Source organism: Onychomys torridus, chromosome 1 (genome assembly GCF_903995425.1).
Source record: "Onychomys torridus chromosome 1, mOncTor1.1, whole genome shotgun sequence".
NCBI lineage: Eukaryota > Metazoa > Chordata > Mammalia > Rodentia > Cricetidae > Onychomys > Onychomys torridus.
This window is the reverse complement of record NC_050443.1, coordinates 29,395,089-29,420,002: the sequence shown is the minus strand read 5'-3', so window position 1 is coordinate 29,420,002 and position 24,914 is coordinate 29,395,089. Positions and strand designations below refer to the sequence as shown.

General features: G+C 42.3%; 1 protein-coding gene across 4 annotated transcripts in view; it reads right to left on the bottom strand.

Annotated features, from left to right (window-relative positions):
* The window catches only part of LOC118578673 (zinc finger protein 14), a 64,197-nt gene that overhangs the window by 28,439 nt on the left and 10,844 nt on the right, over positions 1-24,914 (bottom strand). The window contains exons 1-5 of one of the 4 annotated variants that reach the window (XM_036180561.1): positions 24,750-24,907; positions 24,083-24,200; positions 20,503-20,580; positions 16,966-17,092; positions 10,664-10,756 (exon numbers count right to left, since the gene is read on the bottom strand). In XM_036180561.1, coding sequence (XP_036036454.1) covers positions 10,664-10,756; positions 16,966-17,092; positions 20,503-20,511 — 229 coding nt within the window. In that variant the 5' untranslated portion in view covers positions 20,512-20,580; positions 24,083-24,200; positions 24,750-24,907. Of the gene's footprint in view, positions 1-10,663; positions 10,757-16,965; positions 17,093-20,502; positions 20,581-24,082; positions 24,201-24,749; positions 24,908-24,914 lie in introns of those variants that run through there. The other 3 variants (XM_036180269.1, XM_036180207.1, XM_036180342.1) reach the window with 3 other exon arrangements.

Genomic DNA, 24,914 nt, shown 5'->3' with positions numbered 1-24,914 from the left:
ATCCCTATGCCGTACAGCAGCTCTAAATGCTTGGGAAAAAATTCCAGAACCTGGAAAAGCAACTGAGGTATACACAAAGATATTTCAGGGACCACATGAACCCTTCACTGATTTTTTACAAAGGCTGAACACAGCTATAACAACAGCTGTATCAGATAAAGAATTAAGAAAAGTATTAACTGAGTCCTTGGCATTTGACAATGCTAATGCAGAATGCAAAAGAATACTTACACCATTAAAGATCAGATCAGCTCCTTTGGAAGAATGGATTCAGTATACTAATGGTGTTGAATCTTTTAACTACAGTAATGAGGCTTGGATAGGAGAGACAAATCCCAGAGGTGAAAGAAGGCCCCGTGGTACCAAATGTTTTAAATGTGGTACACCAGGTCATATAAGTAAAAACTGTACATGGGGTAATCCTAGAAGTAATACTCCTTCTAGGAATAGCCTAAACAGGAGACCCCAACCACCTCCTGGATTATGTAGAAGATGTGGCAAAGGCCGACATTGGACCAGTGAGTGCAGATCAAAAATAGATATACGAGGCAACCCTTTACTGGCGGGAAACGCCTCAGGGGGCCTCTTGCAGGCCCCCAAATCAAATGTGGTAAGAACATTCCCAGCCACTGTGGAAGACATTCCTCTCCAGGACAACTGAATAAACCAATGCCTATTGTAAAAACCAATACTGCAATGGATGATAAAACAGCTCTGATAGATGAATCACAGTTTACAAAGAACACAATAAAACAAATATTTTGGCAGACTTCCATAAATGAACAAAGACCAAAGCTTAGAATTCGAATTAATGGCTTGGTTCTGGAGGGCCTGGTAGACACAGGTGCAGATGTGACTATAATTACACCAAAATCATGGCATCCAAATTGGCCTCTTCAAGAGGTAGATGTCCAACTTGTAGGAATTGGCACCCTATCTCAGATAAAACAGAGTTCGAGATGGGTTGAATGCATAGGGCCAGAAGGACAGAGAGGAAGGCTGAAGCCATATGTAGCGAATGTAGCAGTAAATCTATGGGGCCGAGATCTGTTACAACAGTGGAATACCCAGATTAAAATTCCTACACTCTCAGAAAAGGAATACAGGCCAATGCATGTTTCTAGGAATAATATCATAACATGCTATAAAAACCAGTCACCAACCATTCAGGCTGTACACAAACAGAGCACAACTGCTGTTGAACTCTCAGAAGTACCAACTGCCTTACCTTTAAAATGGCTAACTAATAAACCTGTCTGGGTTGGACAGTGGCCTTTGACAAAAGAGAAGCTACAAGCTTTAGAACAGCTGGTTCAAGAGCAGTTAAATGCTCAACACATTGAAGAATCTACCAGCCCTTGGAATTCTCCTGTATTTGTTATTAAAAAAAAGTCTGGTAATTGGAGAATGTTGACAGATCTGAGAGCTATTAATAAAGTAATTCAGCCAATGGGCCCCCTACAGACTGGGATGCCCTTGCCCTCTCTGCTACTCAAAGAATGGCCTATAATAGTTATTGACTTAAAAGACTGTTTCTTTACCATACCATTACAAGAAAATGATAGAGAAAAATTTGCCTTCACAGTTCCTAATTATAACAATTCTCAGCCAGTCAAGAGATATCAATGGAAGGTCCTCCCACAGGGAATGTTAAACAGCCCTACCTTATGCCAATACTTTGTGCAAAAACCATTGGAGATAATTCGTATAAAGTTTCCACAATCCATAATTTATCACTATATGGATGATATCCTATTAGCTGATCCAAAGTTAGACACATTAGAAAGCATGTTTGAAGAAGTAAAAAAAGTTTTGCCTCGCTGGGGACTGCAAATTGCTCCTGAAAAAATACAAAGAGGAGATTCTATTAATTACTTAGGATATAAGATAGAGTTACAAAAAATTAGACCCCAAAAGGTACAACTGAGGAGAGATCGATTAAAGACTCTTAATGATTTTCAAAAGTTGTTAGGAAGCATTTCCAACTTATTGGGTATCATGGGAATACCCAAAGATGGACTACAAAATTTGGCTAATACTCTAGAAGGGGACAAAGAATTAAATAGTCCTAGAGAATTATCAGCCGAAGCTGAGAAGGAATTGGCTCTAGTACAAAAGACAATTCGAAAAGCACATGTGGATCGTGTGGATCCAGAACTTAAATGTATTCTTGTCATATTCCCTTCCAGACATTCCCCCACAGGTATTTTGATGCAGAGGGAAGATATTATATTGGAATGGATATTCCTACCACGTAAACCAAATAAGAAATTAAAGACTTATATAGAAAAGATCTCTGATTTGATTCAAAAAGGTAAATTAAGACTTCGTCAGTTGACAGGAATGGACCCAGCAGAAATTGTAGTACCTTTAACTAATGAGGAAATTTCATCACTATGGAAAGATAATGAATACTGGCAGAGAGCCTGCAGTAACTTTTTGGGAGAGATTAACAACCATTATCCCAAAAGCAAGAGGATAGAATTCATAAAGAAGACTGAATGGGTCCTTCCTCACATTGTACGACATAAGCCAATTTCTGGAGTCCTCACATTCTATACTGATGCAAATAAATCAGGGAAAGCAGGATACAAATCAGGAGACTTAAGTAAAGTGGTACAAAGTCCATACAGCTCTGTACAAAAGGCAGAACTGTATGCCATTCTTATGGTACTGATGGACTTCACAGAACCCCTCAATATAGTCACTGACTCTCAATATGCAGAGAGAGTTGTTTTACACATTGAAACTGCTGAATTTATTCCTGATAATACAGAATTAACTTCATTATTCATACAACTGCAGGAAATCATCAGAAAAAGGGAACATCCTATATATATAACACATATCAGATCTCATACAGGTCTGCCAGGACCTCTAGCACAAGGTAATGATGAGATTGACCAGTTACTAATAGGTAATGTGCTAGAAGCCTCAGAATTTCATAAGAAACACCATGTAAATAGCAAAGGTTTGAAGAAGGATTTCTCCATTACTTGGCAACAAGCTAAGGATATTGTGAAAAAATGTCCTACTTGTTCCTTCTATAACCAAACTCCATTACCTGCAGGGAGCAATCCAAAAGGTATACAAAGAAATAAAATTTGGCAGATGGATGTGTTTCATTTTGCAGAATTTGGAAGATTAAAGTATGTACACCATACCATTGACACCTATTCAGGATTTCAGTGGGCAACTCCTATGAGTTCTGAAAAGGCTGATTCTGTGATTATACACCTATTAGAAGTTACGGCCATCATGGGAATACCTGTACAAATCAAGACAGATAATGCCCCAGCATATGTCTCCAATAAAATGAGACAGTTCTTTGCTTATTACAATATAAAGCATGTTACAGGTATACCACACAATCCCACAGGCCAAGCAGTCATAGAAAGATCTAATCCAACTTTAAAGGATATGCTAAATAAACAGCAACAGGTAACAATGACTCCTAGAAATAGATTGCATAGTGCTTTATTAACCTTGAATTTTCTCAATGCTGATGAGAAAGGAACAACAGCTGCGGAGAGACATTGGACGACAGACAAAACTCCTGAGCTAAACCAACCGGTTTATTTCAAAGATGTGTTGACCTCAGAATGGAAACCTGGATATGTCCTACATTGGGGAAAGGGTTTTGCTTTTGTTTCCACAGGAGAAGAAAAGCTATGGATACCAACAAAATTAATAAAAATTCGATTTGAACAGGAGAAACCCCTTGATGAGGAGAAATACAGGATCATCCACCAATGTGACATCTCCTCAGGTTGTAAGAAAAATTTAACAATCAAAGGTTGGGGTAGGCTTCTGTTTTGTCTTTCCAGGATAATGGAAATACCCATCTTCCAGAAATCATAAGGCCTTGGATATCCGGATGTTTACAGCAGAAAGAAAGAATCTATTGGTACCAATCTACACAGGCAATCTCTGAAGTCTCCAGAAGGAAGATGGGGCCCCAACAACAACAACAACTCTACTCAATCCAGAATGATACCATGGTAATCATCATCATACTACACTTCTTGCCAGAATTTCAGACAATCTTACCCATTACTCTAAGAGTTGCTGCAGAATCTACAGTTAGTCTAACTGAGATTTAACTATCTGAGCTTTCTCACAATACCCAACAGAGATACCATCGCCCCCTAAACAGCAGGAAGCAATTCTAAGATAACGACGCCCCTTATCCCTTAGGTTTCATATTTCTCAGGGTTATGGATAATGGTTCTAGGGTTGGGGGTAGAAGAAATGGTCAAACTCAGTACTCTCCTTAAGGAAAGAAAATATGTCTCAAAAAAAAAAAAAAAAAGGGAAAAGAAGAAATGGAATGGATATGTATAAGATATTATGGTAGACTATCACATACATTAGTAAACAAATTTAGTAATATAGCAGCCTTTGCACTGTTATGAATTCTTATATGTTGATACAAATATAAACTTTTTATATTCCTATTTAAGATAATTTGTATATTGATACAACTACAGAACTATGTTTGTTATATTGTACACATATTTTTACTCTTATTTGAAATATTTGTATATTGATACAAATGTGAATTTATGTCTGTCATACTGTATGTATGTTCTACTTCTGTTTAAGATATTCTGTATACTGATATATATTTAGGATTATTATCATATTGCATATTGCACTATACATTCCTACCTCTGTTAAAGATATTTTGTGTATTGTCACAATTTGAAGTCATTGTCCTTTTACTGTACAATTGCTTACAGACTGTTTGCCTTATTTATAGGAAGCCTGAGTCCTTAGGTTGTTTAGGTAGATGAGACTTACAGAGTTATTGTCACCTATGCTTGTCACCTCTATAATTATGTTAGTTAGGTTATCCAGATTTATAAATACATAGGTCAGATGGACAGGTAATCTTCAACCACTTCATGGACCTAGAGAATATGGCATTTAAATAATTTAGAATTCTGTTGACGTGAGACACAATTGCTCCTGGCAGCACCAATTTGATCCCGAGAGAACGTTGGGCTTCTAAGACATTTCCATTTGGAAGTTTGTCTTCTTGGCACAAAATGGCCTACTGGGAAAGAACTGCCCTTGCCTCAACTGCTGACAGTACAAATGCTGTCCTTTCTGGACAAGCGGGACACAAGGAAAGCGACCACCATACTTTGCCAAGACAGGGTAAGATGGTCTTTCAGAATTCCTGCTTCTGAAATGGTCTGTCAGATACTCTAGGCCTGTAGCCAATTTGAATGCACCAACGATACTGAGAAACATTAGGTGACTGTCCAGGCTGCTAGCTGTCTCTGTCTACTCTTGCAAGACTCCCGAAAGTTGCTTGCGTCCTTCTCCCATTTCTCAGGTATTATTATATTCCTTCTCAGGTCTTTGATGAGGTTGGAGGTTAGCAGTTATAGTTACAACTTAGTATATATACATATATAATATCTTAGAATATATTATGTATTAGACTCAGGTTCTTTAGGATAGGATACCTTTTGGAATGATCTTTGTAACATGCCACCTACCCACGCTCTAGACTTCCCTGGATTTTACTATGTGTTTTTTGCTTGATATTGTTTGCACTTATTGTAATTCCAACTTATCTAAGTCATTATCCCTCATTACTCCTGGACAATATTTGATAACCATCTCTTTGTGTATAGTCTTGTATTAGGTTAGAACTTTCTTATTTAGACAAAAGGGGGAGATGTAGTGGATAGCCATCCCAGCATTGGCCTGGAAGTTCCAACCTCCATTGAAGCTTCAGTAATGATCACGCCCACAAGGCGGGGCAGAGGAGGGAGCGGAAGACCGAGGAGCAGGAGGAGGTGGCTCTCTTGGTTCCGGGATGCGGGACGCAGGAAGAGACCGAGCAGAGTTCTCCAGAGAACACCGCCGGACTGCCCTATACCTTTGCCAGACCCTGCAACCTACCCCTTCATTTGTAAGTTACCCCACAAAATAAACCTCCCTTTTAACTATGTGGAGTGGCCTTAATAATTTCACCAATAGCTGGGTGGCTTATTATAAACACTGTTTAAAGCTGAGTGTAGTGGCAGACACTCGGGAGGAAGAGAGAGGGCCACATAGTGAGAACATACCTCAAAAGACAAAAACAAACAAACAAAAAACCCCAATACTGTTTAAATACTACCACAACTACCTGGATAAGACTATAATTTTTCCCCATTTTTCATGTTTTTGTGTATGTGTGGCATGCACTTGTATGTAGATACATATTTTGCACATTTGTAGGTACACATGGGGGGGCATGTGGAGGCCTAAGGTTGATGTCAGGAATCATCCTCAATTTACCATCCATCTTATTCCTTGAGGATTGGGTCTTTCAATCAAACCCAGAGCTCGCCAATATGGCCAGTCTTGCTAGCTAGCTTGCTGTAGGGCAGTGGTTCTCAACATGTGATTCGAGACTCCTTGGGAGGGATCACATATCAGATATCCTGCATATCAGATATTTACATTTGATCCATTAACAGTAGCAAAATTACAGTTATGAAGTAGCAATGAAAATAATTTTATGTTTGGGGGTCACCACAATAAGAGGAACTGTATTAAAGGGTCCCAGCATTAGGAAGGCTGAGAACCACTGCACTAGGCAATCGTCTATCTTTGCCTTCCAAGTTGGGAATTACCAGTGGATCACCACACCTAACTGGCATTTACACGGGTTCTGGGGAACTGAACACATTTGTGTAGCAAACACTTTAACCACTGACCCATCTTCCCAGACCAGATTCTAATTTTTATTAAACATTTAGGAGACTGGAGAGATGGTCTAGTGGTTAAGAGCCCTGGCTGCTCCTGTAGAGTAGATTTATTTATTTTAGGTGTATGAGTGTTGCGCCCCCATGATTTTTGTGCACTGTGCACATGTAGCGGTCAGAGGAGGGTGTTGGATCCCCTGGCACTGGAGTTACAGTTGTTTGTGATCCATTATGTGGGTTCTAGGAACTGAACGTAGGTCCTCTACAAAAACAACAGCCCTCTTAAACATGGAGCCATCTCTCTAGGTCCTCCACCTTATTTTTGGAGTTCCTCTGTCTCTGCCTTCCCAGCACTGAGATTATACACTCTGGCTTTTACATGGATGCTAAGACTCTTCTGATTTGCGTCATCCCATGTGCACAGCAAGTGCTTCATCAACTGAGCATTCTCTCCCACCCCACAGCTCTCATTATTAACAATTTTGCATTTTCACAGTTGTGACTGACTTTTCTAACTTTATGAAAAGTACTAGAGGTGGAACAGAGACTCACACAGCTGTAACACTGTGCGATCCAAGCCTCAGCTTTTCCTTACCTGAAAGGCTCTTTAAAGTCAGACACAATCTTAACTTACTCTCTACTAAATGATAAGTTCATAGCATAATGGAGTTTGACTCATTTATTTATCACAGCTCCTACTTGTTCTAAGTATATCTTTTTTGCCTCTAACCTCTCATAGTTTACTACAGATGGTTAAATGTTCTCTTCATGCATCTAAGCATGCACAGTTAAACACACACATGGGACAGGGAGATCGTTCTTATGCCGTCCCCACTTTGCAGCTGCCCTTATGTCCATTCTTTTCTTCCTTTTCTTGAGGTACTTAAGGTTGGACCCAGGGCCTTACCAACACTAGGCAAGCTATAGCTCAAAAGGCTTCTTATGTGGGCAGTGGAGCGCACACCTTTAATCCCAGCACTCTGGGCAGAGGCAGGTGGATCTCTGTGAGTTCGAGGCCAGCCTGGTCTACAGAGCAAGCTACAGGACAGTCAAGGCCACACAGAGAAACCCTGTCTTGAAGAAACAAATCAAACAGGCTCCTTCTACCGTTACTTAGGCTGGCTCTCTTCAGTGTCCGTTTCCTGTCACTTTTCCTTGGCCGTTACCTCACAGCTGCTTCGTTCCTCCCCCTGCTCTGGTCTCCTGTTTCATTCCCTCATTAGAGAGCTCTTTCCTGGATTTCCTAAGATCATCCATTACTGCATGTCCAGACCAGGAAATACGTGTACATCTTACTGAGATGCTTAGCACTCTTCGGGGATGATGCCACTAGGTAATGGAGGCAACAGCTCTTGCATGTATCTGAACAAGAAGGTGTAGTGCCTGCAGAGCAGAGGCCAGACAGCCGAGAGGAGGAGCCAGAGATAAATGCTGGACCGAGTGACCCTCATGAAAGAGGACGGGGTTTTTCAATTACTGCAACTGTGGTCTGTGTAAAAAGTTGAAATCATATAGGTATTTTCTACCAAACTAGAAATAATGAAAATAGAAAATCTAAAAATTTAAAAATATAAACTATATAACTTTTATGTCAATAGGAAAAAAGATTTAAAATAGTATCTAGTATCATTTTTTAGAAAACAAAAAGGTGAAAAGAAAATTACAATGGTGGGTGAGGGTTCACAGGCCTGTGCCCCTAGCACTCTTGAGGTTGAGACAAGAGAATTGCAAATGGAAGTGCAGACTGGGCACTTCAGTGAGACCCTATCTCAAAATACAATGTATAAAGGGACTAAGGACACATCTTTGCAGCTTTGTGGTAGAGTGCTTGCCTAAGGTATGAAGTCCTGAGTTCTATACAGCACTAAAAGCAAACAAACAAAACAAAAACAAACAAAATGGAGAACAAACATAGAAATAACAAATGGCAATGTACTGGGTGTACATCTATATAGAAATATAATATTATAATTTATAACACTAGCAGTTGGGAAACTGAGGCAAGAGGGCTCACAGAGACTGTCTCAAACAAACAAAAATATATAAATAAAAAGGAAACAAGAAGCCGGGCAGTAGCAGCACACGTGTTTAATCTCAGCACTTGAAGGCAGAGGCAGGTGGATCTCTGAGGCCAGCCTGGTCTACAGAGCAAGTTCCAGGACAGCCAGGGCTACACAAACCATGTCTTGGGAAAGAAAAAGGAAAACAACAATGTGAAAACGATGAGAACAGAGCATTATTAGAAAAAAAATGACTGGCACTAAATTTAAATTACAAGAATGTGGCATAACTAAAATGGGTGTTCCCGGAAATACAATCGACCACCACGGACACACGTGTTTAACAGGAAAATTTTTGTTTGGCATTTGAGACAATGTCTCATGTAGCTGCAGCTGGCCTCAAACTTCTCATCCTCCTGCCTCAACCTGAAAAGTAGGATTAGAGGCCTGCCCCACCATGCCTGGCTAAAACAGATCAATTTCCATAGAACAAATGGAGAATGTGATCAGACTTGCTATACTGCAAGAAAAACAAAACAAAACAAAACAAAAAACAAAAACGCTTTTCAAAGCACACAAAAGCTTTAGAAAGAGTTCATCTAAATTTAGCTGAGAACAAGAACTTCTAAAGTGGCTCATGACATGCTACTTCAATAAAGCTGGCTTACAGAGAACACACTGCCCTAAACATGCTGCCTTGGCTCACGGATCATTTGACACTGAAGCATTTGTGACTCAACAGAGGCAACAGAGGCCTTCCTGGAGCTTCCCCAACACCCTGACACAGGCACTGCAGAGACAGATCACCATAATGGCTTTTCTTCAGCAGTTTTGGTCGTGAACTGACCAAGTAGCAGCAGAGATCCCACAACCCTTCCTAAAACCACCTTTATCTTCCAGTCATCTACCTTGGGTCTGCAGGCCCCAACCTAAGCCCCTCCATTTTATCAGTCTTTGTTGAGAGATGGCTCAGCAGTTAAGAACATCTGCTGTTCTTGAAGAGGACCCGAGTTCCATTGCCAGCACTCACATGGTGGCTCACAAACATCTGCACTCCAGTTCCAGGAGATACAATGCCCTCTTCTGGCCCCCTGGGTACCAGGCATACATGTATGTGGTGCACAGACAAACACACAGGTAAGACACTAATCCACATGAAATACATACACCCAGGTCTGAAATCTGAAACACGTCTTCTCCCAAGCATTTTGAATAAGGGTTACTCAACCTATGTTAATATTCATCATAGACTTCTTCAGGAGTGACTAAAGCTCCTCATATGTCAGGTTGTTTCCAAATCCTTTTGGACTCTCAGATTTTGGGTTACCAGAATAGGAGTGCTGTGTTTGCACAGAATATTATCCTTATGGTCTTATTTCACTGAGAAAAGCAACATTAAAAATATGGCATCATAGCTCCATTACCCCCAAAAATCTATAGACTGCTATGCTCCCAACCATGATGATCATGGACTCACCCTTTGAAACTGCCTGTACCAATCAACTCTTTTCTAAGTTGCCCTGGTCACTGTGTCTGCACAGCCATAGAAAAGTAGTGAAGACTACGTCTCCTGACTCCTTTGGGCACCAGGCACACACATACATGCAGGTGAAACTCTCATATACATTTAAAAAATAAATATAAAGCTTTCCTGGGCTGATGATGTAGCTATAAAGTAGATCACTTGCCTCGAGCAAGGTAGCAGGCTCCTCTACCAAGATGGCAAAGCTTTCCTAGGACCCCGCACTCTTCACTCTGCTGACTCTTCACAGCTCTCTATTACTTCCTGCCATTCTATTTTCTACTTTGTATAGCAACTGTGATTCTCTAATGACAAGGCGAATTCTGAGGGACATGTCTGTTTACCGCTGTACTGACAGCACCTATCCCAGCTCAGCTCTAGTCCACTGAGCTGGTGCACCTCTTTCCAGCCAGTGACAGAGCCTCACTTACCTGGGCTTCGTCTTCTCCTCCTCACAACCTTCCAGGGCTCCTTCCCTTGCTCCAGCAAGGAAATCACATCTGGTTTGGAAATGAAGTAGCCTACTTAGAAGAAAAGAAACATGAGGCAATGAGGAAATTAAGTCAAGTTTTCTTAGGTTCATTTTAGTGAAATCTGTTACAATATCTAGGTTACCGTGACAAATGATAGTCCTTAAAGAAGACAGGGTGGTGGGGCTGGAGAGATGGCTCAGAGGTTAAGAGCACCGACTGCTCTTCAAGAGGTCCTGAGTTCAATTCCCAGCAACCACATGGTGGCTCACAACCATCTGTAATGAGATCTGGCAACCTCTTCTGTATACATAATAAATAAAAAAAAATCTTAAAAAAAAAAAAAGATAGGGTGGTTTAGGAACATTCACATTAAGGGTATCCCAAAAGTGCAGGTCAGAGGAAGGGGAAAGAACTCTTGTGTGGCAGGAGGCCAGCTACTTGGATGCTTCACTCTCTTCATCTGTAAAATAGCAACCATGAGAGTGTCTACTACAGGGGCTGGAAAGATGGCCCATGGGTTGAGAGCACATGCAGAGAGCCTGAGTTCAGTTCCTAGCACCCACAACTCACATCAGCCTGTACCTCCAGCTCCAGGGGAATCTGCCACCCTCTTCTGGCCACTTCAGGTACGGAATTTACATGCACATTCCAAAACACCCAAACACATACACATACTGAAAAGTAAATCATTAAAAAATTGTCTGCTACAGCTGAGTGTGGTGATTCACGTCTGAAATCCCTGCACTTGGGTGATTGAGGCAGGAGGATGTTGAAGTAGACTTTGAGGTCAATCTGGGATACATACAGAGATGCTATTTCAATAATAACAACAATAATAGTAATAGCCAGGCATGGTGGTACACCTTTAATCCCAGCACTCAGAAGGCAAAGGCAGGTAGATCTCTAAGTTCAAAGCCAGCCTGGTCTATAAAGCAAGTTCTAGTACAGCCAGGGCTACACAGAGAAACTCTGTCTCAGAAACACAAAAAATAAATAAATAAAATAATAATAAAAATGTCTATTTTATGGAACTATCTAAGCACTACCTAGCTGAACTATATGTATTTCATTAGCTTTTTACTGAGAGGAAAATAGTTAGTTTCCTAAGAGACATTTACTGTATTTCTTTTTGTCTCTCTGTGTGGGTGTTTGTATATGTTTGTTGTGTTATGTGGGTATGGTGTGGTATATACACTGGTTGGTGTGGATATGTGCATATGTGCAGGTGTGTATGCATGTTTATCATGTGCATGTAGAGACCAGAGATTGGCATCAACTGTCTTTCTTCAATGGCTCTCCATCTTATTTAATGTGTGTGTGTGTGTGTGTGTGTGTGTGTGTGTGTGTGTGTGTGATACATGTGTAAGTGCAGGCATGACAATGACAAGGTGTGTGTGTGCTCAGAGCACAACTTTCAGGAATCAGTCCTCTCCTTTCACCTGGATGGGGCAGGCTCTCTCATCTCTGCTGCGCTGCATACTCTAGGCTGGTTGACAAGCTTCTGGGTGATCCTCTTGTCTTTCACCAAAGGAGGGAACACAGATTCATACCACTGCATCCCATTTTGTTATATAAAATCCAGGAACTAAACTCAGGCTGTTGGGTTTATGTTTCTACTACTTCTAACCACTGGGCAATCTTTTTGGCCTTCCAACTTATTTTTTGAAATAAGGTCCTTCATTAAACTCATCAAACTGATTTGGCTAGGCTGACTGGCCAATGAGCTTCAGGGACCTACCTATCTCTGCCCTGACCCAAGACCCAGGATTACAGAAATGTAAGACCATCACGACCTTTCACATGGGTTCTGAGGATCTGAACTTGAGTACTCATTCTCAATGTACACTTGTCCAGCTGAAAATGAATCATCATCCCAATCTTACTACCTTTCTTACAATATTCTTAGGTTTTAAATTGTAGCCATAAAAGTTTGTGGTGATATTTTGTTTTACTCTAATAAAATTTGTCTGAAGGTCAAAGGAGCCACTAGATTAAACATGGAGGCCAGGCAGTGGTGGCACATACCTTTAATATTAGCACTCAGCAGGCAGAGATCAATCTGGAGCTCTGTGAGTTCAAGGCCACACTGGGCTATACAAGATTGACTCAGTCTAGGAGAGAAACAGCCAGGCAGTGGAGGCACACACCTTTAACCCCAGTGTTTGGGAAGCACACAGGCCATTAATACCAGCTCTAGGAGGGTTGAGACAGGAGGTGAAATGGCTGGGCAGAAAAGGGCATATAAGGCGTGAGGAGACAGGAACTCAAGAGCCTTTCGGCTGAGGACTCAGAGACATTCAGTCTGAGGATTTGTAGAACAGGATCAGCTGAGGACTTGGCAAGGTGAGAAGTGGCTGTGGGTTGTTTCCTCTGACCTTTCAGCATTTACCACAATATCTGGCTCTGGGTTTTTATTATAAGACCATTTAGAACATCTGGCACAACATCTGGCGCCCAACTTTTGGGGCACAAATTCATGAAAAAGCCACTTGCCTGTGGCTTTGCAGCCACCGGCTGAGGCCAGAGCTACATGTAGCTGGAGTCTCCACCCCACCCAGCAGAGTTGGCAGTGAGCATGGCTCCCAGAGCTTGCTGTAAATGTACCTCTGCTATGTTGGGAAACCTATGCAGGGTCAACAGCCAAAGCTGCTGTAGCTTAGCAGTTCAATAGTAGCTTAGCAGTTTAAAAATCTCTCCTAGCCGAGTGGTGGTGGCGCACGCCTTTAATCCCAGCACTCGGGAGGCAGAGGCAGGCAGATCTCAGTGAGTTCGAGGCCAGCATGGTCTCTAGAGAGAGTTCTAGGAAAGGCACAAAGCTACACAGGGAAACCCTGTCTCAAAAAACCAAAATAAACAAACAAACAAATATCTCTCCTGGTCAGAAAAAAATTATAGGTACACAATAAAACAGAGTCAGATGGAATAAACCTCTAAACAGTTTACAGTGTGTGTAAAAATGTGCGTAGGCTTGGGAGAGAGAGAGAGGAAAATGAGCATAGGTAGTTACAAAAATATTTTTTAAAATGTCTTTAAAAAGACAGTAAAAATAATAGTTAAGCCATGTAAGGATGGAAATTATACAAAGAATCTAGATACTACATATTATTATATTGTTTTTGGGATTTTTAACTGCAGAGAGGCATTGATTGTAGGGGCTACTGAGTTAAGCCAATATGTCTATTTTAAAGGCATCTGGACTTCAAAATTGTGTCTAAGGATACGCTGCTTTGGAAAAGAGGTTCTGCTTTTGTTTCCACAGAAGATGAGAACCTGTGGATTGCTTCCAGGTTAATATGCTTTGATCAACCAAGACCCCCTGAAAGGTCTCCAATGATACCGTGGCCCAGATGATCCAACATCCAAAACAGCTTCAAAGCAACTGGCTAAGATGATCCAGCCTCACAGACTACAGCCAAGATTTAACTATAATTCTTAATTTTCTCAGGATCTCCATAAGATTGCCAGTGCCCCCAATCAGCAGGAAGTAGTAGGAGAAGCTATGCCCAAATTCCCAAAATATTGTTTATGAATGTTATTTTTATTTAGAGTGGATTGATTATAAATGCAATCTCTTTCTTTTTTTTTAATAAAGATTTATTTATTTATTTATTATGTACAGAAGAGGGCACCAGATCTCATTACAGATGGTTGTGAGCCACCATGTGGGTGCTAGGAATTGAACTCAGGACCTTTGGAAGAGCAGCCAGTGCTCTTAACCTCTGAGTCATCTCTCCAGCCCTGCAATCTCTTTCTAAAGAAGAAAATGCAATATAGATATGATAGGACAAAAGGGTACATTATTGAATCCAGTTTTAAAAAGCAACAACTTGTTTGAAATATTTTACATTGCTATAGATTTTATTTCATTGATACAAATTTAAAGTTAATTTTGTTATACTATATGTATGTTTTTACTCTTGTTGAAGGTAGTATGTTTATGCAACTCATTTAAAAATGTAATGTACAGTTAAAAAATACAAGTTAATAGTCAGATTTATAGTCATGTTAGTTAAGTTTTTTAGGTATACAAAGGTATATTTCAATTAGGTAGGTAATCTTCAAACACTTGAAAGACCTCCAGAATATGGCATTTAAAATATTTAAGAACTTAGACTTTCTGGACATTGAGACAGAAAAGATGATGGGCATTGAAGAAACTCCATGTGGAGTTTGCTTTCTTTGTGGCAAAAGTTAGCCATTTGGAAAAGAAACTATTCTTGCCTGGACTGCTTGATGGTATGTTGTATAGCCTGGATATGCAGAACCCATGGGAAAATGACCATTGAACTTTGCCAAAATAAAGTGAGATGGTCCTTAAGGTTCCTGCTTCACAGAGGAGACTGCCAGACAGTCTGCAGGACTCAGGGAGAAGCAACTGATGAACTTTGCCAATAGATGAAACAATCCTTCAAATTTCCTGCTTCACTAAAAAATATGCCAGAGACTATAGGAGTATAGGCTGAGGATGGATGGCCAATGTTGCAGAGGTAGCTGGGGTGACTGTCCAGGCAGCCAGATGTCTCTGTCATTTCTAGAATTTTGGAAGTTGCTTACAATGCACTTCCTGTTTACTTAGGTAATATATCCTTCTGGGGTCTTTGATGGAGTTGAAGACTAGATAATCATAACTATAGTTTTCCTTAGTCATGATAAAAGATAAATTAGATATAAACCTTTTGAGTCACAAAAATAAGGTAGATGATAGAGTATTTTCTTTAATTTTGCCAAATACCAATAGACTAGATAATTACAAGTGTAATTCTTGCTTGATAACTGTTTTGTTATATGTAATTTTACTATGTTAAAATTAAAACCTACCTTTTTGATTAGACAGAAAAGGAGACGTGCTGAGGGATGTCTTTCTGTACACTGTGGATATGTGTTGCTCTCATTGGTTGATAAATAAAGCTGCTTGGTCAATGGCGAGGCAGAATAAGGTTAGATGGTACATTCAAACTGAAGATGGAGATGAAGAAGGGTGGAGTTGGGAAAGACTCGATCCAGCCACCCAAGAAGGAAAATGTGAAAGTACTGGTAAGCCAAAAATGGGTTGCGTTAAGTTATAAGAGCTAGCTAGTAAGAAGCCTGAGCCATAGGCCATACATTTTATAGTCAATGTAAGCCTCTGTGTAATTATTTTATAAGCAGCTGTGGACTGCAGGTGGGAGAGATTTGTATGGACCACAGAGCCAGGTGGGACTGAGAAACTTTCGCCTACCAAAGTTGGTAAAACTGATGATTCATTAACAAAGGTAATGCTTGGTTACCTTGAGCTGGAAATAACTCCTGGTGACTTCACACACTACCAAATAAACTATATATGTTCTTATTACAATTGTGTCTCAGCCGCCGCCCCACTGCTCTGCCTGCCTGCCTCTGCCTATATATGTTCTTTTGTTAGAGAAAAACTAAGAAACAAGGCATAGCTACTTTCCATATAGGTATACCAACAATAAAATGTATAAAGCGATGTGGAGTTCAAAGACAAAGTGATGGCAAGTGGGATGGCTCAGCGGGTAAAGGCATTTGCCATCAAGCCTGACAACCCACATGCTGGAAGGGAGACTCTACTTCTGCAAGTTGTCCTCTGGCCTCCACATGTCACTGCACAAGCATGGCCCTCCTCGTGTGCATAAATAAAAAATAATCACTTTAAAAGCGAAACATCTTCTTTGATATTGATAAGGCTACATTTAAGTCTAGCCACTAAAGTAGCTCATATCTGCAATCCCACAGCTCAAGAGGCTGAGGGAGGAGGAAGATGGTGAGTTGCAAACCAACCTGGCCTATAAAATATGACCACATCTCAAACAAATAAATAAAAAGTTTAAAAAGTTCTGTCATTATAAAGGGCCCAAAGGTCCTTTAGTACTTAAGTACGGGGAAAGTGAATATAGTTAATGAAAGTACTTACTCCTGAATAAATGTTCAAACCATCTCCTTAGAATCAAGGAAGGACAGGGGGAGGGCACAGGGTAGGGCACTGTGGCCAACCTAAGTTCATTCCCAGAAGACACACAGTGGAAGAAGAGAACCAATGTTCAAATGTTGTCCTCTGACCTCCACATGCTTACTACAGCATGTACATGCCCCTCCCCCACAACACAATAAATAAATAATGAATTAATTAATTAATTAATAATGAATGAATGAATAAATGAATGAATGAATGCAAAAGAAAACTGAACCGTTTCTGGGAAATCTCCAGAGAGAATGGATGTTAGAGAATACAATCAAAATCGCTGAAGAGATAAGCCTACCCAGTGAGGCCACATTGTGGTAGTTCTCCATCATCACATCTTTGTACAAATCCCTCTGCGACAGGTCCAGGCACTCCCACTCTTCCCGAGAGAAGGCTATGGATACGTCACTGAACATCACTGACACCTGCACGACAGAGCAGATGACACAACTGAACGGACAAAAAGCACTTAAAGCCCAGAGAGAAGATATGGAAGAGATACTGAGAGAAGAGTGAGAGAAGACGGCATCAGCTTGTCTTCAGACTAATTTCCCTATAGAATGCACTCACTGTGTAGCCCAGGCTGGCCTCACAGAGACCCACCTGCCTTGCCTCCCAAGTGCTGCTATTAAAAGCATGGTCCACCACTGCTCAGAAGTGGGCCATTACAGCAAACAGGCTTGAGCTAGGAGGTCATCAGAGGGAAATGAGGGTCCTGAAGCAAGGTGCATATGTGCTCTAGGAGGGTCCTGCTGCTATGTTCTCCCCACCCTCAACTTCCATCCTCTCTCTGTTATGAACCATCACTGTCAGCTGCTACATGTGGGAGCCCACAACTGACTCAGTTTCCCAGGCTGAATCTGAAGTCTATTCTGAGTCAATGGAGTTCAAGCTTGCTTACTCCAAGGCTGTGAGAAAGTCCTGATTAGCCCCCAGAGCCTCCTTGAAGGGCTGTGAGAAAGTCCTGATTAGCCACAGGAAGGAGCACACTATCTAACTAGACACAGGCTGCTGATGCCAGCCGGAGGTACATGGAGACAGAAAAAGAAACTGCCTGCTCCTTGACGCAAGGCAGGATAGATAGAGGTTGAATGCCTGGGCTGTGCATTGTTTCTACCTCTGTCCTTCAAAACTGTGTATAAGCTGGCTGGGAAATCAACTCGGGGCTGTCCGCCATTGACTGGCAGAACTCTGGACTCTTCTGTCTTCTTCATTGTGTCTTCAATCCACACGCCTCTACCCAGCTCCCCAGCTGACTGTTGGCAGGCTCCAACACTACATACTCTGACACACTTCAATAATCCAAACATGTTGGAAAAGCAAAAACTGATCGAGCTAATTAATGAGAGTATGCTGGTTGGATTTGTCACTTTGACACAAGCTAGAGTCTTCTGGGAAGAGAACCTCAGTTAAGAAACTGCCTCCATCACACCGGCCCGTGAGCATGTCTGCCCCCATCACACCGGCCTATGAGCATGTCTGCCTCCATCACACCAGCCTGTGAGCATGTCTGCCTCCATCACACCGGCCTGTGAGCATGTCTGCCTCAATCACACCGGCCTGTGAGCATGTTTGCAGAATGTTTTCTTGATTGATGTGGGAGCACCCACTGTGGGTTCGAGGCCAGCCTGGTCTCCAAAGAGAGTTCCAGGAAAGGCACAAAGCTACACAGAGAAACCCTGTGCCAAAAAACAAACAAACAAACAAAAAAACTAACAACAACAAAAAAAGAAAGATAGCTGAGCCAGCTATCTTTAATCCTAGCACTCAGGAGACAGAGACAGGAGGATCTCTGTGAGTTCAAAGCCAGCCTGGTCTACAGAGCAAGTTCCAAGACAGCCAGGGCTACACAGAGAAACCCTATCTTGAAAAAACAAAAAAACAAAACAAAAAACAGCTGAGCAAGCCAGAAGAGTAAGCTAGTAAGCAACATTCCTCCCCAGTCTCCACTTCATTCCTGCCTCCAGGTTCCTGCCTTGAGTTCATGTCCTGACTTTCCTTCATGATGGACAAGAAGCTGCAAGGTGAAAGAAAGAAAGAAAGAAAGAAAGAAAGAAAGAGAGAGAGAGAAAGAAAGAAAGAGAGGAAGAGAGAGAAAGAAGAAAGAAAGAAAGAAAGAAAGAAAAGAAAGAAAGAAAGAAAGAAAGAAAGAAAGAAAGAAAGAAAGGAAGGAAGAAAGGAAGAAAGAAAGAAAGAAAGAAAAAATAAACCTGTTCCTCTCCATGCTTCTTTTTGGTCATGTGATGAACACACTGCAGGGGAGGAGTCAAGAGTGAGAGACTAGGGGAGGAGACAACGGTACCGTAAAGAGTGAGGTAGGAGGACCATGAATATAAGGCCAGCCTGGGCTACATGCCAATAACTCTGTGTGTGTGTGTGTGTGTGTGTGTGTGTGTGTGTGTGTGTGTGTGGTCTCTGGATGCATACATGTGGAGGAGGAGAGAGGACAACTTTGTGGAGTCAGTTTTTGCCTTCCACCTTGTGGGTTACCAGAGTCAATTCTTAGGTCACTAGTTGATGTCACCCTGCAGCAAGGACCTTTGGCCCACTGAGCTGCTTCACTGACCCCGTTTTTTTGGTTCTGTTTTAGAGACAGAATTTGTAGTCCGAATCACCTAGGACTAGCAGCCACCCCACTTCCTCAACCTCCTGAGGGCTGGGGTTAAAGGTGTTAAAGGCTAAAGGTGTCATTGTCTTCAAGAAGAATCAGGGACCAGGGAAATGGCTTGGTGGGTAAGCATACAAGCATGAGGACCTGTGTTCAAGCAACCACATAACAGCTGAGAAACGGAGGCCATATGTGGCAATGCTAGCAGAACCTATTTTACTGCAAATGTAGCACTGCTCATAATAGGGTTCCTAGTAAAGATCCTAAGTCTCTCTGAATGTGAGCTTCAGACACATCCTACCTACCCCTAAACCTACAAGATCTCACCGTATCTTAGCTGAAGCCAAACAATAGCTCATTTATTTGTTTGTTTATTGGTTTTTCAAGACAGGGTTTCTCTGTATCCCTAGCTGTCCTCTGTAGACCAGGCTGGGCCCCCAATTCAAGAGATCCAACTGCCCCTGCCTTCCGAGTGCTGGGATTAAAGGTGTGCACTACCAATGCCCAGGAACAATAGGAATTTTTGTTTGTTTGTTTTTGTTTCTCCAGACAGGGTTTCTCTGTGTAACAGCCCTGGCTGTCCTGGAACTAGCTCTGTAGACCAGGCTGGCCTTGAACTCACAGAGATCCGACTGCCTCTGCCTCCTGAGAACTAGGATTAAAGGCATGTGCCACCATAGCCAAGCCAATAGAAATTTTAGATACTTAGAAAGCTAAAGTCTAGAAAAGCCCAAGTCTTCCTGTGAGTAGTTAAATGACCCTATCCTCTCTCATCAGCCTATAGATAATGATCTGTTCAGTGAGCACATGAACGACAGCTGAAAAAGACAAACCCTATGTTCTTCCCTCAGTGGATTTGAGACAATTAGGAGGAAGGGTTCTGGGGTTCTAACAATAAGTCTCACAATATAGAAACATTCCTGTGAGTGGATGGAAGGCTCAGCCATCAAGAGCACTCACTATTCTCACAGAGGAACTGGGTTAGGTTCCCAACACCAACATGGTGGCTTATAACTTTAACTGCAATTCCAGGGGATACCTTCTTCTGGCCTCCTTGAAACCTGGCATTCATGTGGTATATGTATATGTATATGTATATGAATATATATATATATTCATATACATGGTTCATATATAAGCACTCATATACATAAAAAGAATTTTCAAAAGAGAAGTGTTCACAGGACCTCAGTGTCTCCAGAAAAAGAATGTGAACAATTAACTTACACGGGCCATGGTTTAGAAATTCAACAGTCTTCCTTGAAATGTATTTCTCAGAAGAAGCAGAGTTCACTGAGGCCAGAGCTGGGGGAAGAAAACAAGTCCATGAGATGAGACTGGACTCAGAAGTCTCCAAACAATCTCTCCATCTAGGGCCACAACATCTTACGCAGTCTCCTTCAAAGTTTCAAAAGTGCACCTGGATTCACCAGACATAAGTAAAGAAATTCCTAAGTACCAAGCCCAGCAGCCATGACACTGAGAAACTATTGCTCAGCCTGCCCACAGCCAAACCAACTTCCAAAGTTCTTGGATCCTCCTGCCTCCACCTGCAGAGATTACAGGATGCACCAGCATCCCTTTTTTTAGTGGATGTTTTATACATTATATTGTATCTTTAGGATTGCTACTTAGTATAATATTCTATTCATACAATAGATCAGAAACCCCACAACAAAAGAAATTAAATCAGGCTTGTAAATATTGAAAGTTGGGAAGTAGCACAGATACATATGGAACCCTTATTCTCACCACAAAGCTGACTGTCATTCAGTCCTAGCCCTAGCTTATGAAACCCAGAATTCCCTGCTCCAATGACAGAGACTTGGCACTCATAATTCACTAGAAAACAGAAATGATATCAAACTACCAGGATATAAAAATCTCACTTTAAGAGTATCAATGCTCACATTATCAAGAATACAGAGAAGTCAGGTGTTGGTGGTGGTGGTGGTGCACGCCTTTAATCCCAGCACTCGGGAGGCAGAGGCAGACGATCTCTGTGAGTTTGAGGCCAGCCTGGTCTACAGAACCAGATCCAGGACAGGCACCAAAACAACACAGAGAAACCCTGTCCCGAAAGAGTATGAGGAAATGGATATTCTTGCCAGTATGCCAAAGATAGAATTTAAAAGTATGTATAAGTAGCATTTAATCCGTGCAAACCCTTTGACTCAGAAATTCTACTCTGAGGACTAAAGAAAACATATATATATAAAAATATTCATCAAAGATGTACATCAAAGTATGCTGTCAGGATGGCTCAGCTGGTAAAGATACTTGCCACCAAGATTAATGATGACCTAAGTTTGATTTCTAGAACTCACATGGTACAAACAGAATGACTCCCACATGTTACTGTGAGTCACAACACGGGTGTGTGGGTTCACTTGGGTCTGTGCCATGAAGACCCAGAGGCATCTTAAGAATGAATACAGCCTTTCACGGCTGCAGGGGGTCCAGCCTCGAAGGACTGAAGCACTTTCCCTTCGCCTAGGGCATTTTTATTTTCTCTCTATTAGTTTAGCCAGTTAATGTAGTGGATAGCCATCCCAGCCTGGGCCTGGAGGTTCCAACCCCCATTGAGGCTTCAGTAATGGTCACGCCCACAAGGCGGGGCTGAGGGAGGATGCTGAAGACCCAGGGTCAAGAAGAGAGGAGTCTCTTGGTTCAGGGACCCTGGACGCTGGAGGTAGACTGAGCAGAGTTCTCCAGAGAACACCGCTGGACTGTGCCACACCTTTCCCAGACCCTGCAACCTATCTCTTCATTTGTAAGTTACCCCACAAAATAAACCTCCCTTTTAACTATGTGGAGTGGCTTTAATAATTTCACCAATAAGTTAATTTCCATACCTTCAAAGCAATCTAAAAGGAGCTCCCAGAGACCAAATGCCAAGTGCAAACTCCTTGATTTCTCAGGTACCACAGTCTTCCAGGTTTCCTGGACCAAGTTTTGCGCAGGCCTTTGATCCCTGGGGCACTCTCTGATCCTTGACTCTCAGACAAGATTCACATAGGGTGGTTAGAGAAACAAAAGGTGTGGTTAAACAAAGGAAGGATTAGGGCTAGGTGCTGCTCTCTGGAGCCAGGCCAGGAGCTCAGCAGGAATGCACTACACCCACAAGCTGTCCTCTGACCTCTATACACATTCTACAGTATGTACACACAGCACACATTCACACATATAAATAAATAAATGAGGGGGTACATTGAAAGACACTGTCCATACAGGGAAAAAAGGCTGTTAAAAAACAACAACAACAACAAACAAACAAACAAAAAACAACAGCAGTGGTGGCGCACGCCTTTAATATGAGCACTCGGGAGGCAGAGCCAGGTGGATCTCTGTGAGTTCCAGGCCAGCCTGGTCTACAGAGCGAGATCCAGGGCAGGCACCAAAACTATACAGAGAAACCCTTTCTCAAAACAAACAAACAAAAACAAAAAACAAAACAAAAACAAAAACAGCAAATATCCTTCAAAAGGAAAGAGACTAAATAAGTAATACACCATCTATCTATTGGATAAAAAGAAACCTGTCATTTTAAAGTGATACATATCAGCTGGGCAGTGGTAGCACACATCTTTAATCCCAACACTCAGGAGGCAGAGGAAGGAGGATCTCTGTGAGTTCAAGGCCAGCCTGGCCTACAGAGAAAATTTGAGGACAGCCAGGGCTACACAAAGAAACCCTGTTTCTCAAAAAAACAAAATAAAATAAAGTGATACATATCTTTAACTGGAAAGAGAGTTGTGTTTGTTATATATTGCTAAGTAGCAAATTCAGATAACAAAACAGTTGTACTGCAGTTATGAAATTGCACTTATTTGTGTGTGTATATATGTGATGTGTGGGTGGGTAGATGTATGGATGCCATGTGGAAGTCAGAGCACAACCGGCAAGAGTCGGTTCTCTTTGCCCACATGTGGGTCCTGGGATCAAACTCATGTTCTCAGGCTTGACAGCAAGCTCTTTAACCCACCAAGCCAATTACCTGGCCATCATTCTTTACAACAAAACAACAACAAAAACAATGGAATGAGGGCTGGAGAAATGGCTCAGTGGTTTAGAGAGCATTTTGCTCTACAGAGGACCTGAGTTCAGTTCCCAGCACCTGCCTTGAGTAGCTCATAACCACCCTAACTCCGGCTCCGGAAGGATCCCAGGTCATGCCTCTGGTCTCTGTGGTCACCAGCACTCACATGTACATACACATAACTAAAAAATAAAATAAAATAAATAAAAAAATCTTAAAAAAGAAATGGACATCACAATTAAGTAGCTATCCACCTACACCACTCCCCTTGATTGGAGGAATCAATGCAAGTCACCACATTAACAAGTAGCTAATATTTACTAAGCATTTGGTATTTAGGAAGTATCAGCAACTGTCCTAAGAGTCCTGCAACATAGTATTAAAAATAAAATACACAGCCAGGTGGTGGTAGCACACACCTTTAATTCCAGCACTCAGTAAGCAGAGGCAGGCAGATCTCTTAGTTGGAGGCTAGCCTGGTCTACAGACTAAGTTCCAGGACAGCCAGGGCTACACAGAGAAATCCTGTCTTGAAAAACCTAAATAAATAAAATAGCACAGTGATAAAAATAAACATAAGTCTCCTTTGAGGGAGATTTTAAGTTCTAAGCATTGAAAAGTGGCTATGTGCATACAGACATATGGTGTAAGGAGTTAGGCACTGTTTCCAAGAAACAGACATTTAAAATTAAAAATGTTCTTATCTACTAAAAAATAAAAATGCATCTCACAGACCAAAGAGGTAACATTCGATTCCCTTAACCTTACCTTATAACAACAGGCAACAGCAATTTCCTGCTTCTGTTCCTGTGAGGCTTCAAGACTGCAGCAGGACCGGGTAGGAGAGAATCTTCACATCCCAACTTTCCTTGGAGCCTTGTCCAGACTGGTTAAATCAAAACACAGAACACAACCCGTCTTGTTATTACCATCTGTCACTCACACACAGGAGAGTACTGGTGTCCTTTCCTGGTGTCCAGGAAAGGACAGGGTGGGGGTGGCCCGGGGCTGGCATCGCCTGTTTACAATTAGCTTTCTGGTTGGACCCCACACGGTCTGCCCAGTGTGTGACTGTGTCCTTGCTTGTGTGGTATGCTGGGGGTGACCCCAAGGAGCCAGCTCTACCGTTCCTTCCCCAGGATCCCGAGCGCTTGCTTCGCTTTGTTCGCTGGGAGTCTTTTGTGTGGCGCCAGGTGAATGGCTGGGCACCACTCATCTTTGGGACTGGCGGTTACAGCGCAGCCGACCTGGGGCCAGGAGCACACACTCCACGGCCTCGGCAGTCGGGCTCACCAGCCGCCCTGCATCCCATTCACTCACACAAACGCCATCGCGCTGTGGGCTGCTGGCCGCGCTCAGCCGCCGTGCCACCCTGCCACGCCCAGCGGGCACGCTCGCCCCGGTCGTCCCCGCGCAGGCCCCCTGCACCCCTTACCCCGCCGAGCCTTCACTACGCCCAGGGGACCAGGACCCAGACACCCAGCTAGCGCCGCTCAGAGGCCCCGTCCCGCGCCGCCGAGGTGACGCCACCCGCGACAGCGCCAAGACCAGGGACCACCAGAGCCCCAGCGCTTAAAGGGCCGCGCGCGGGGGCTGCTGG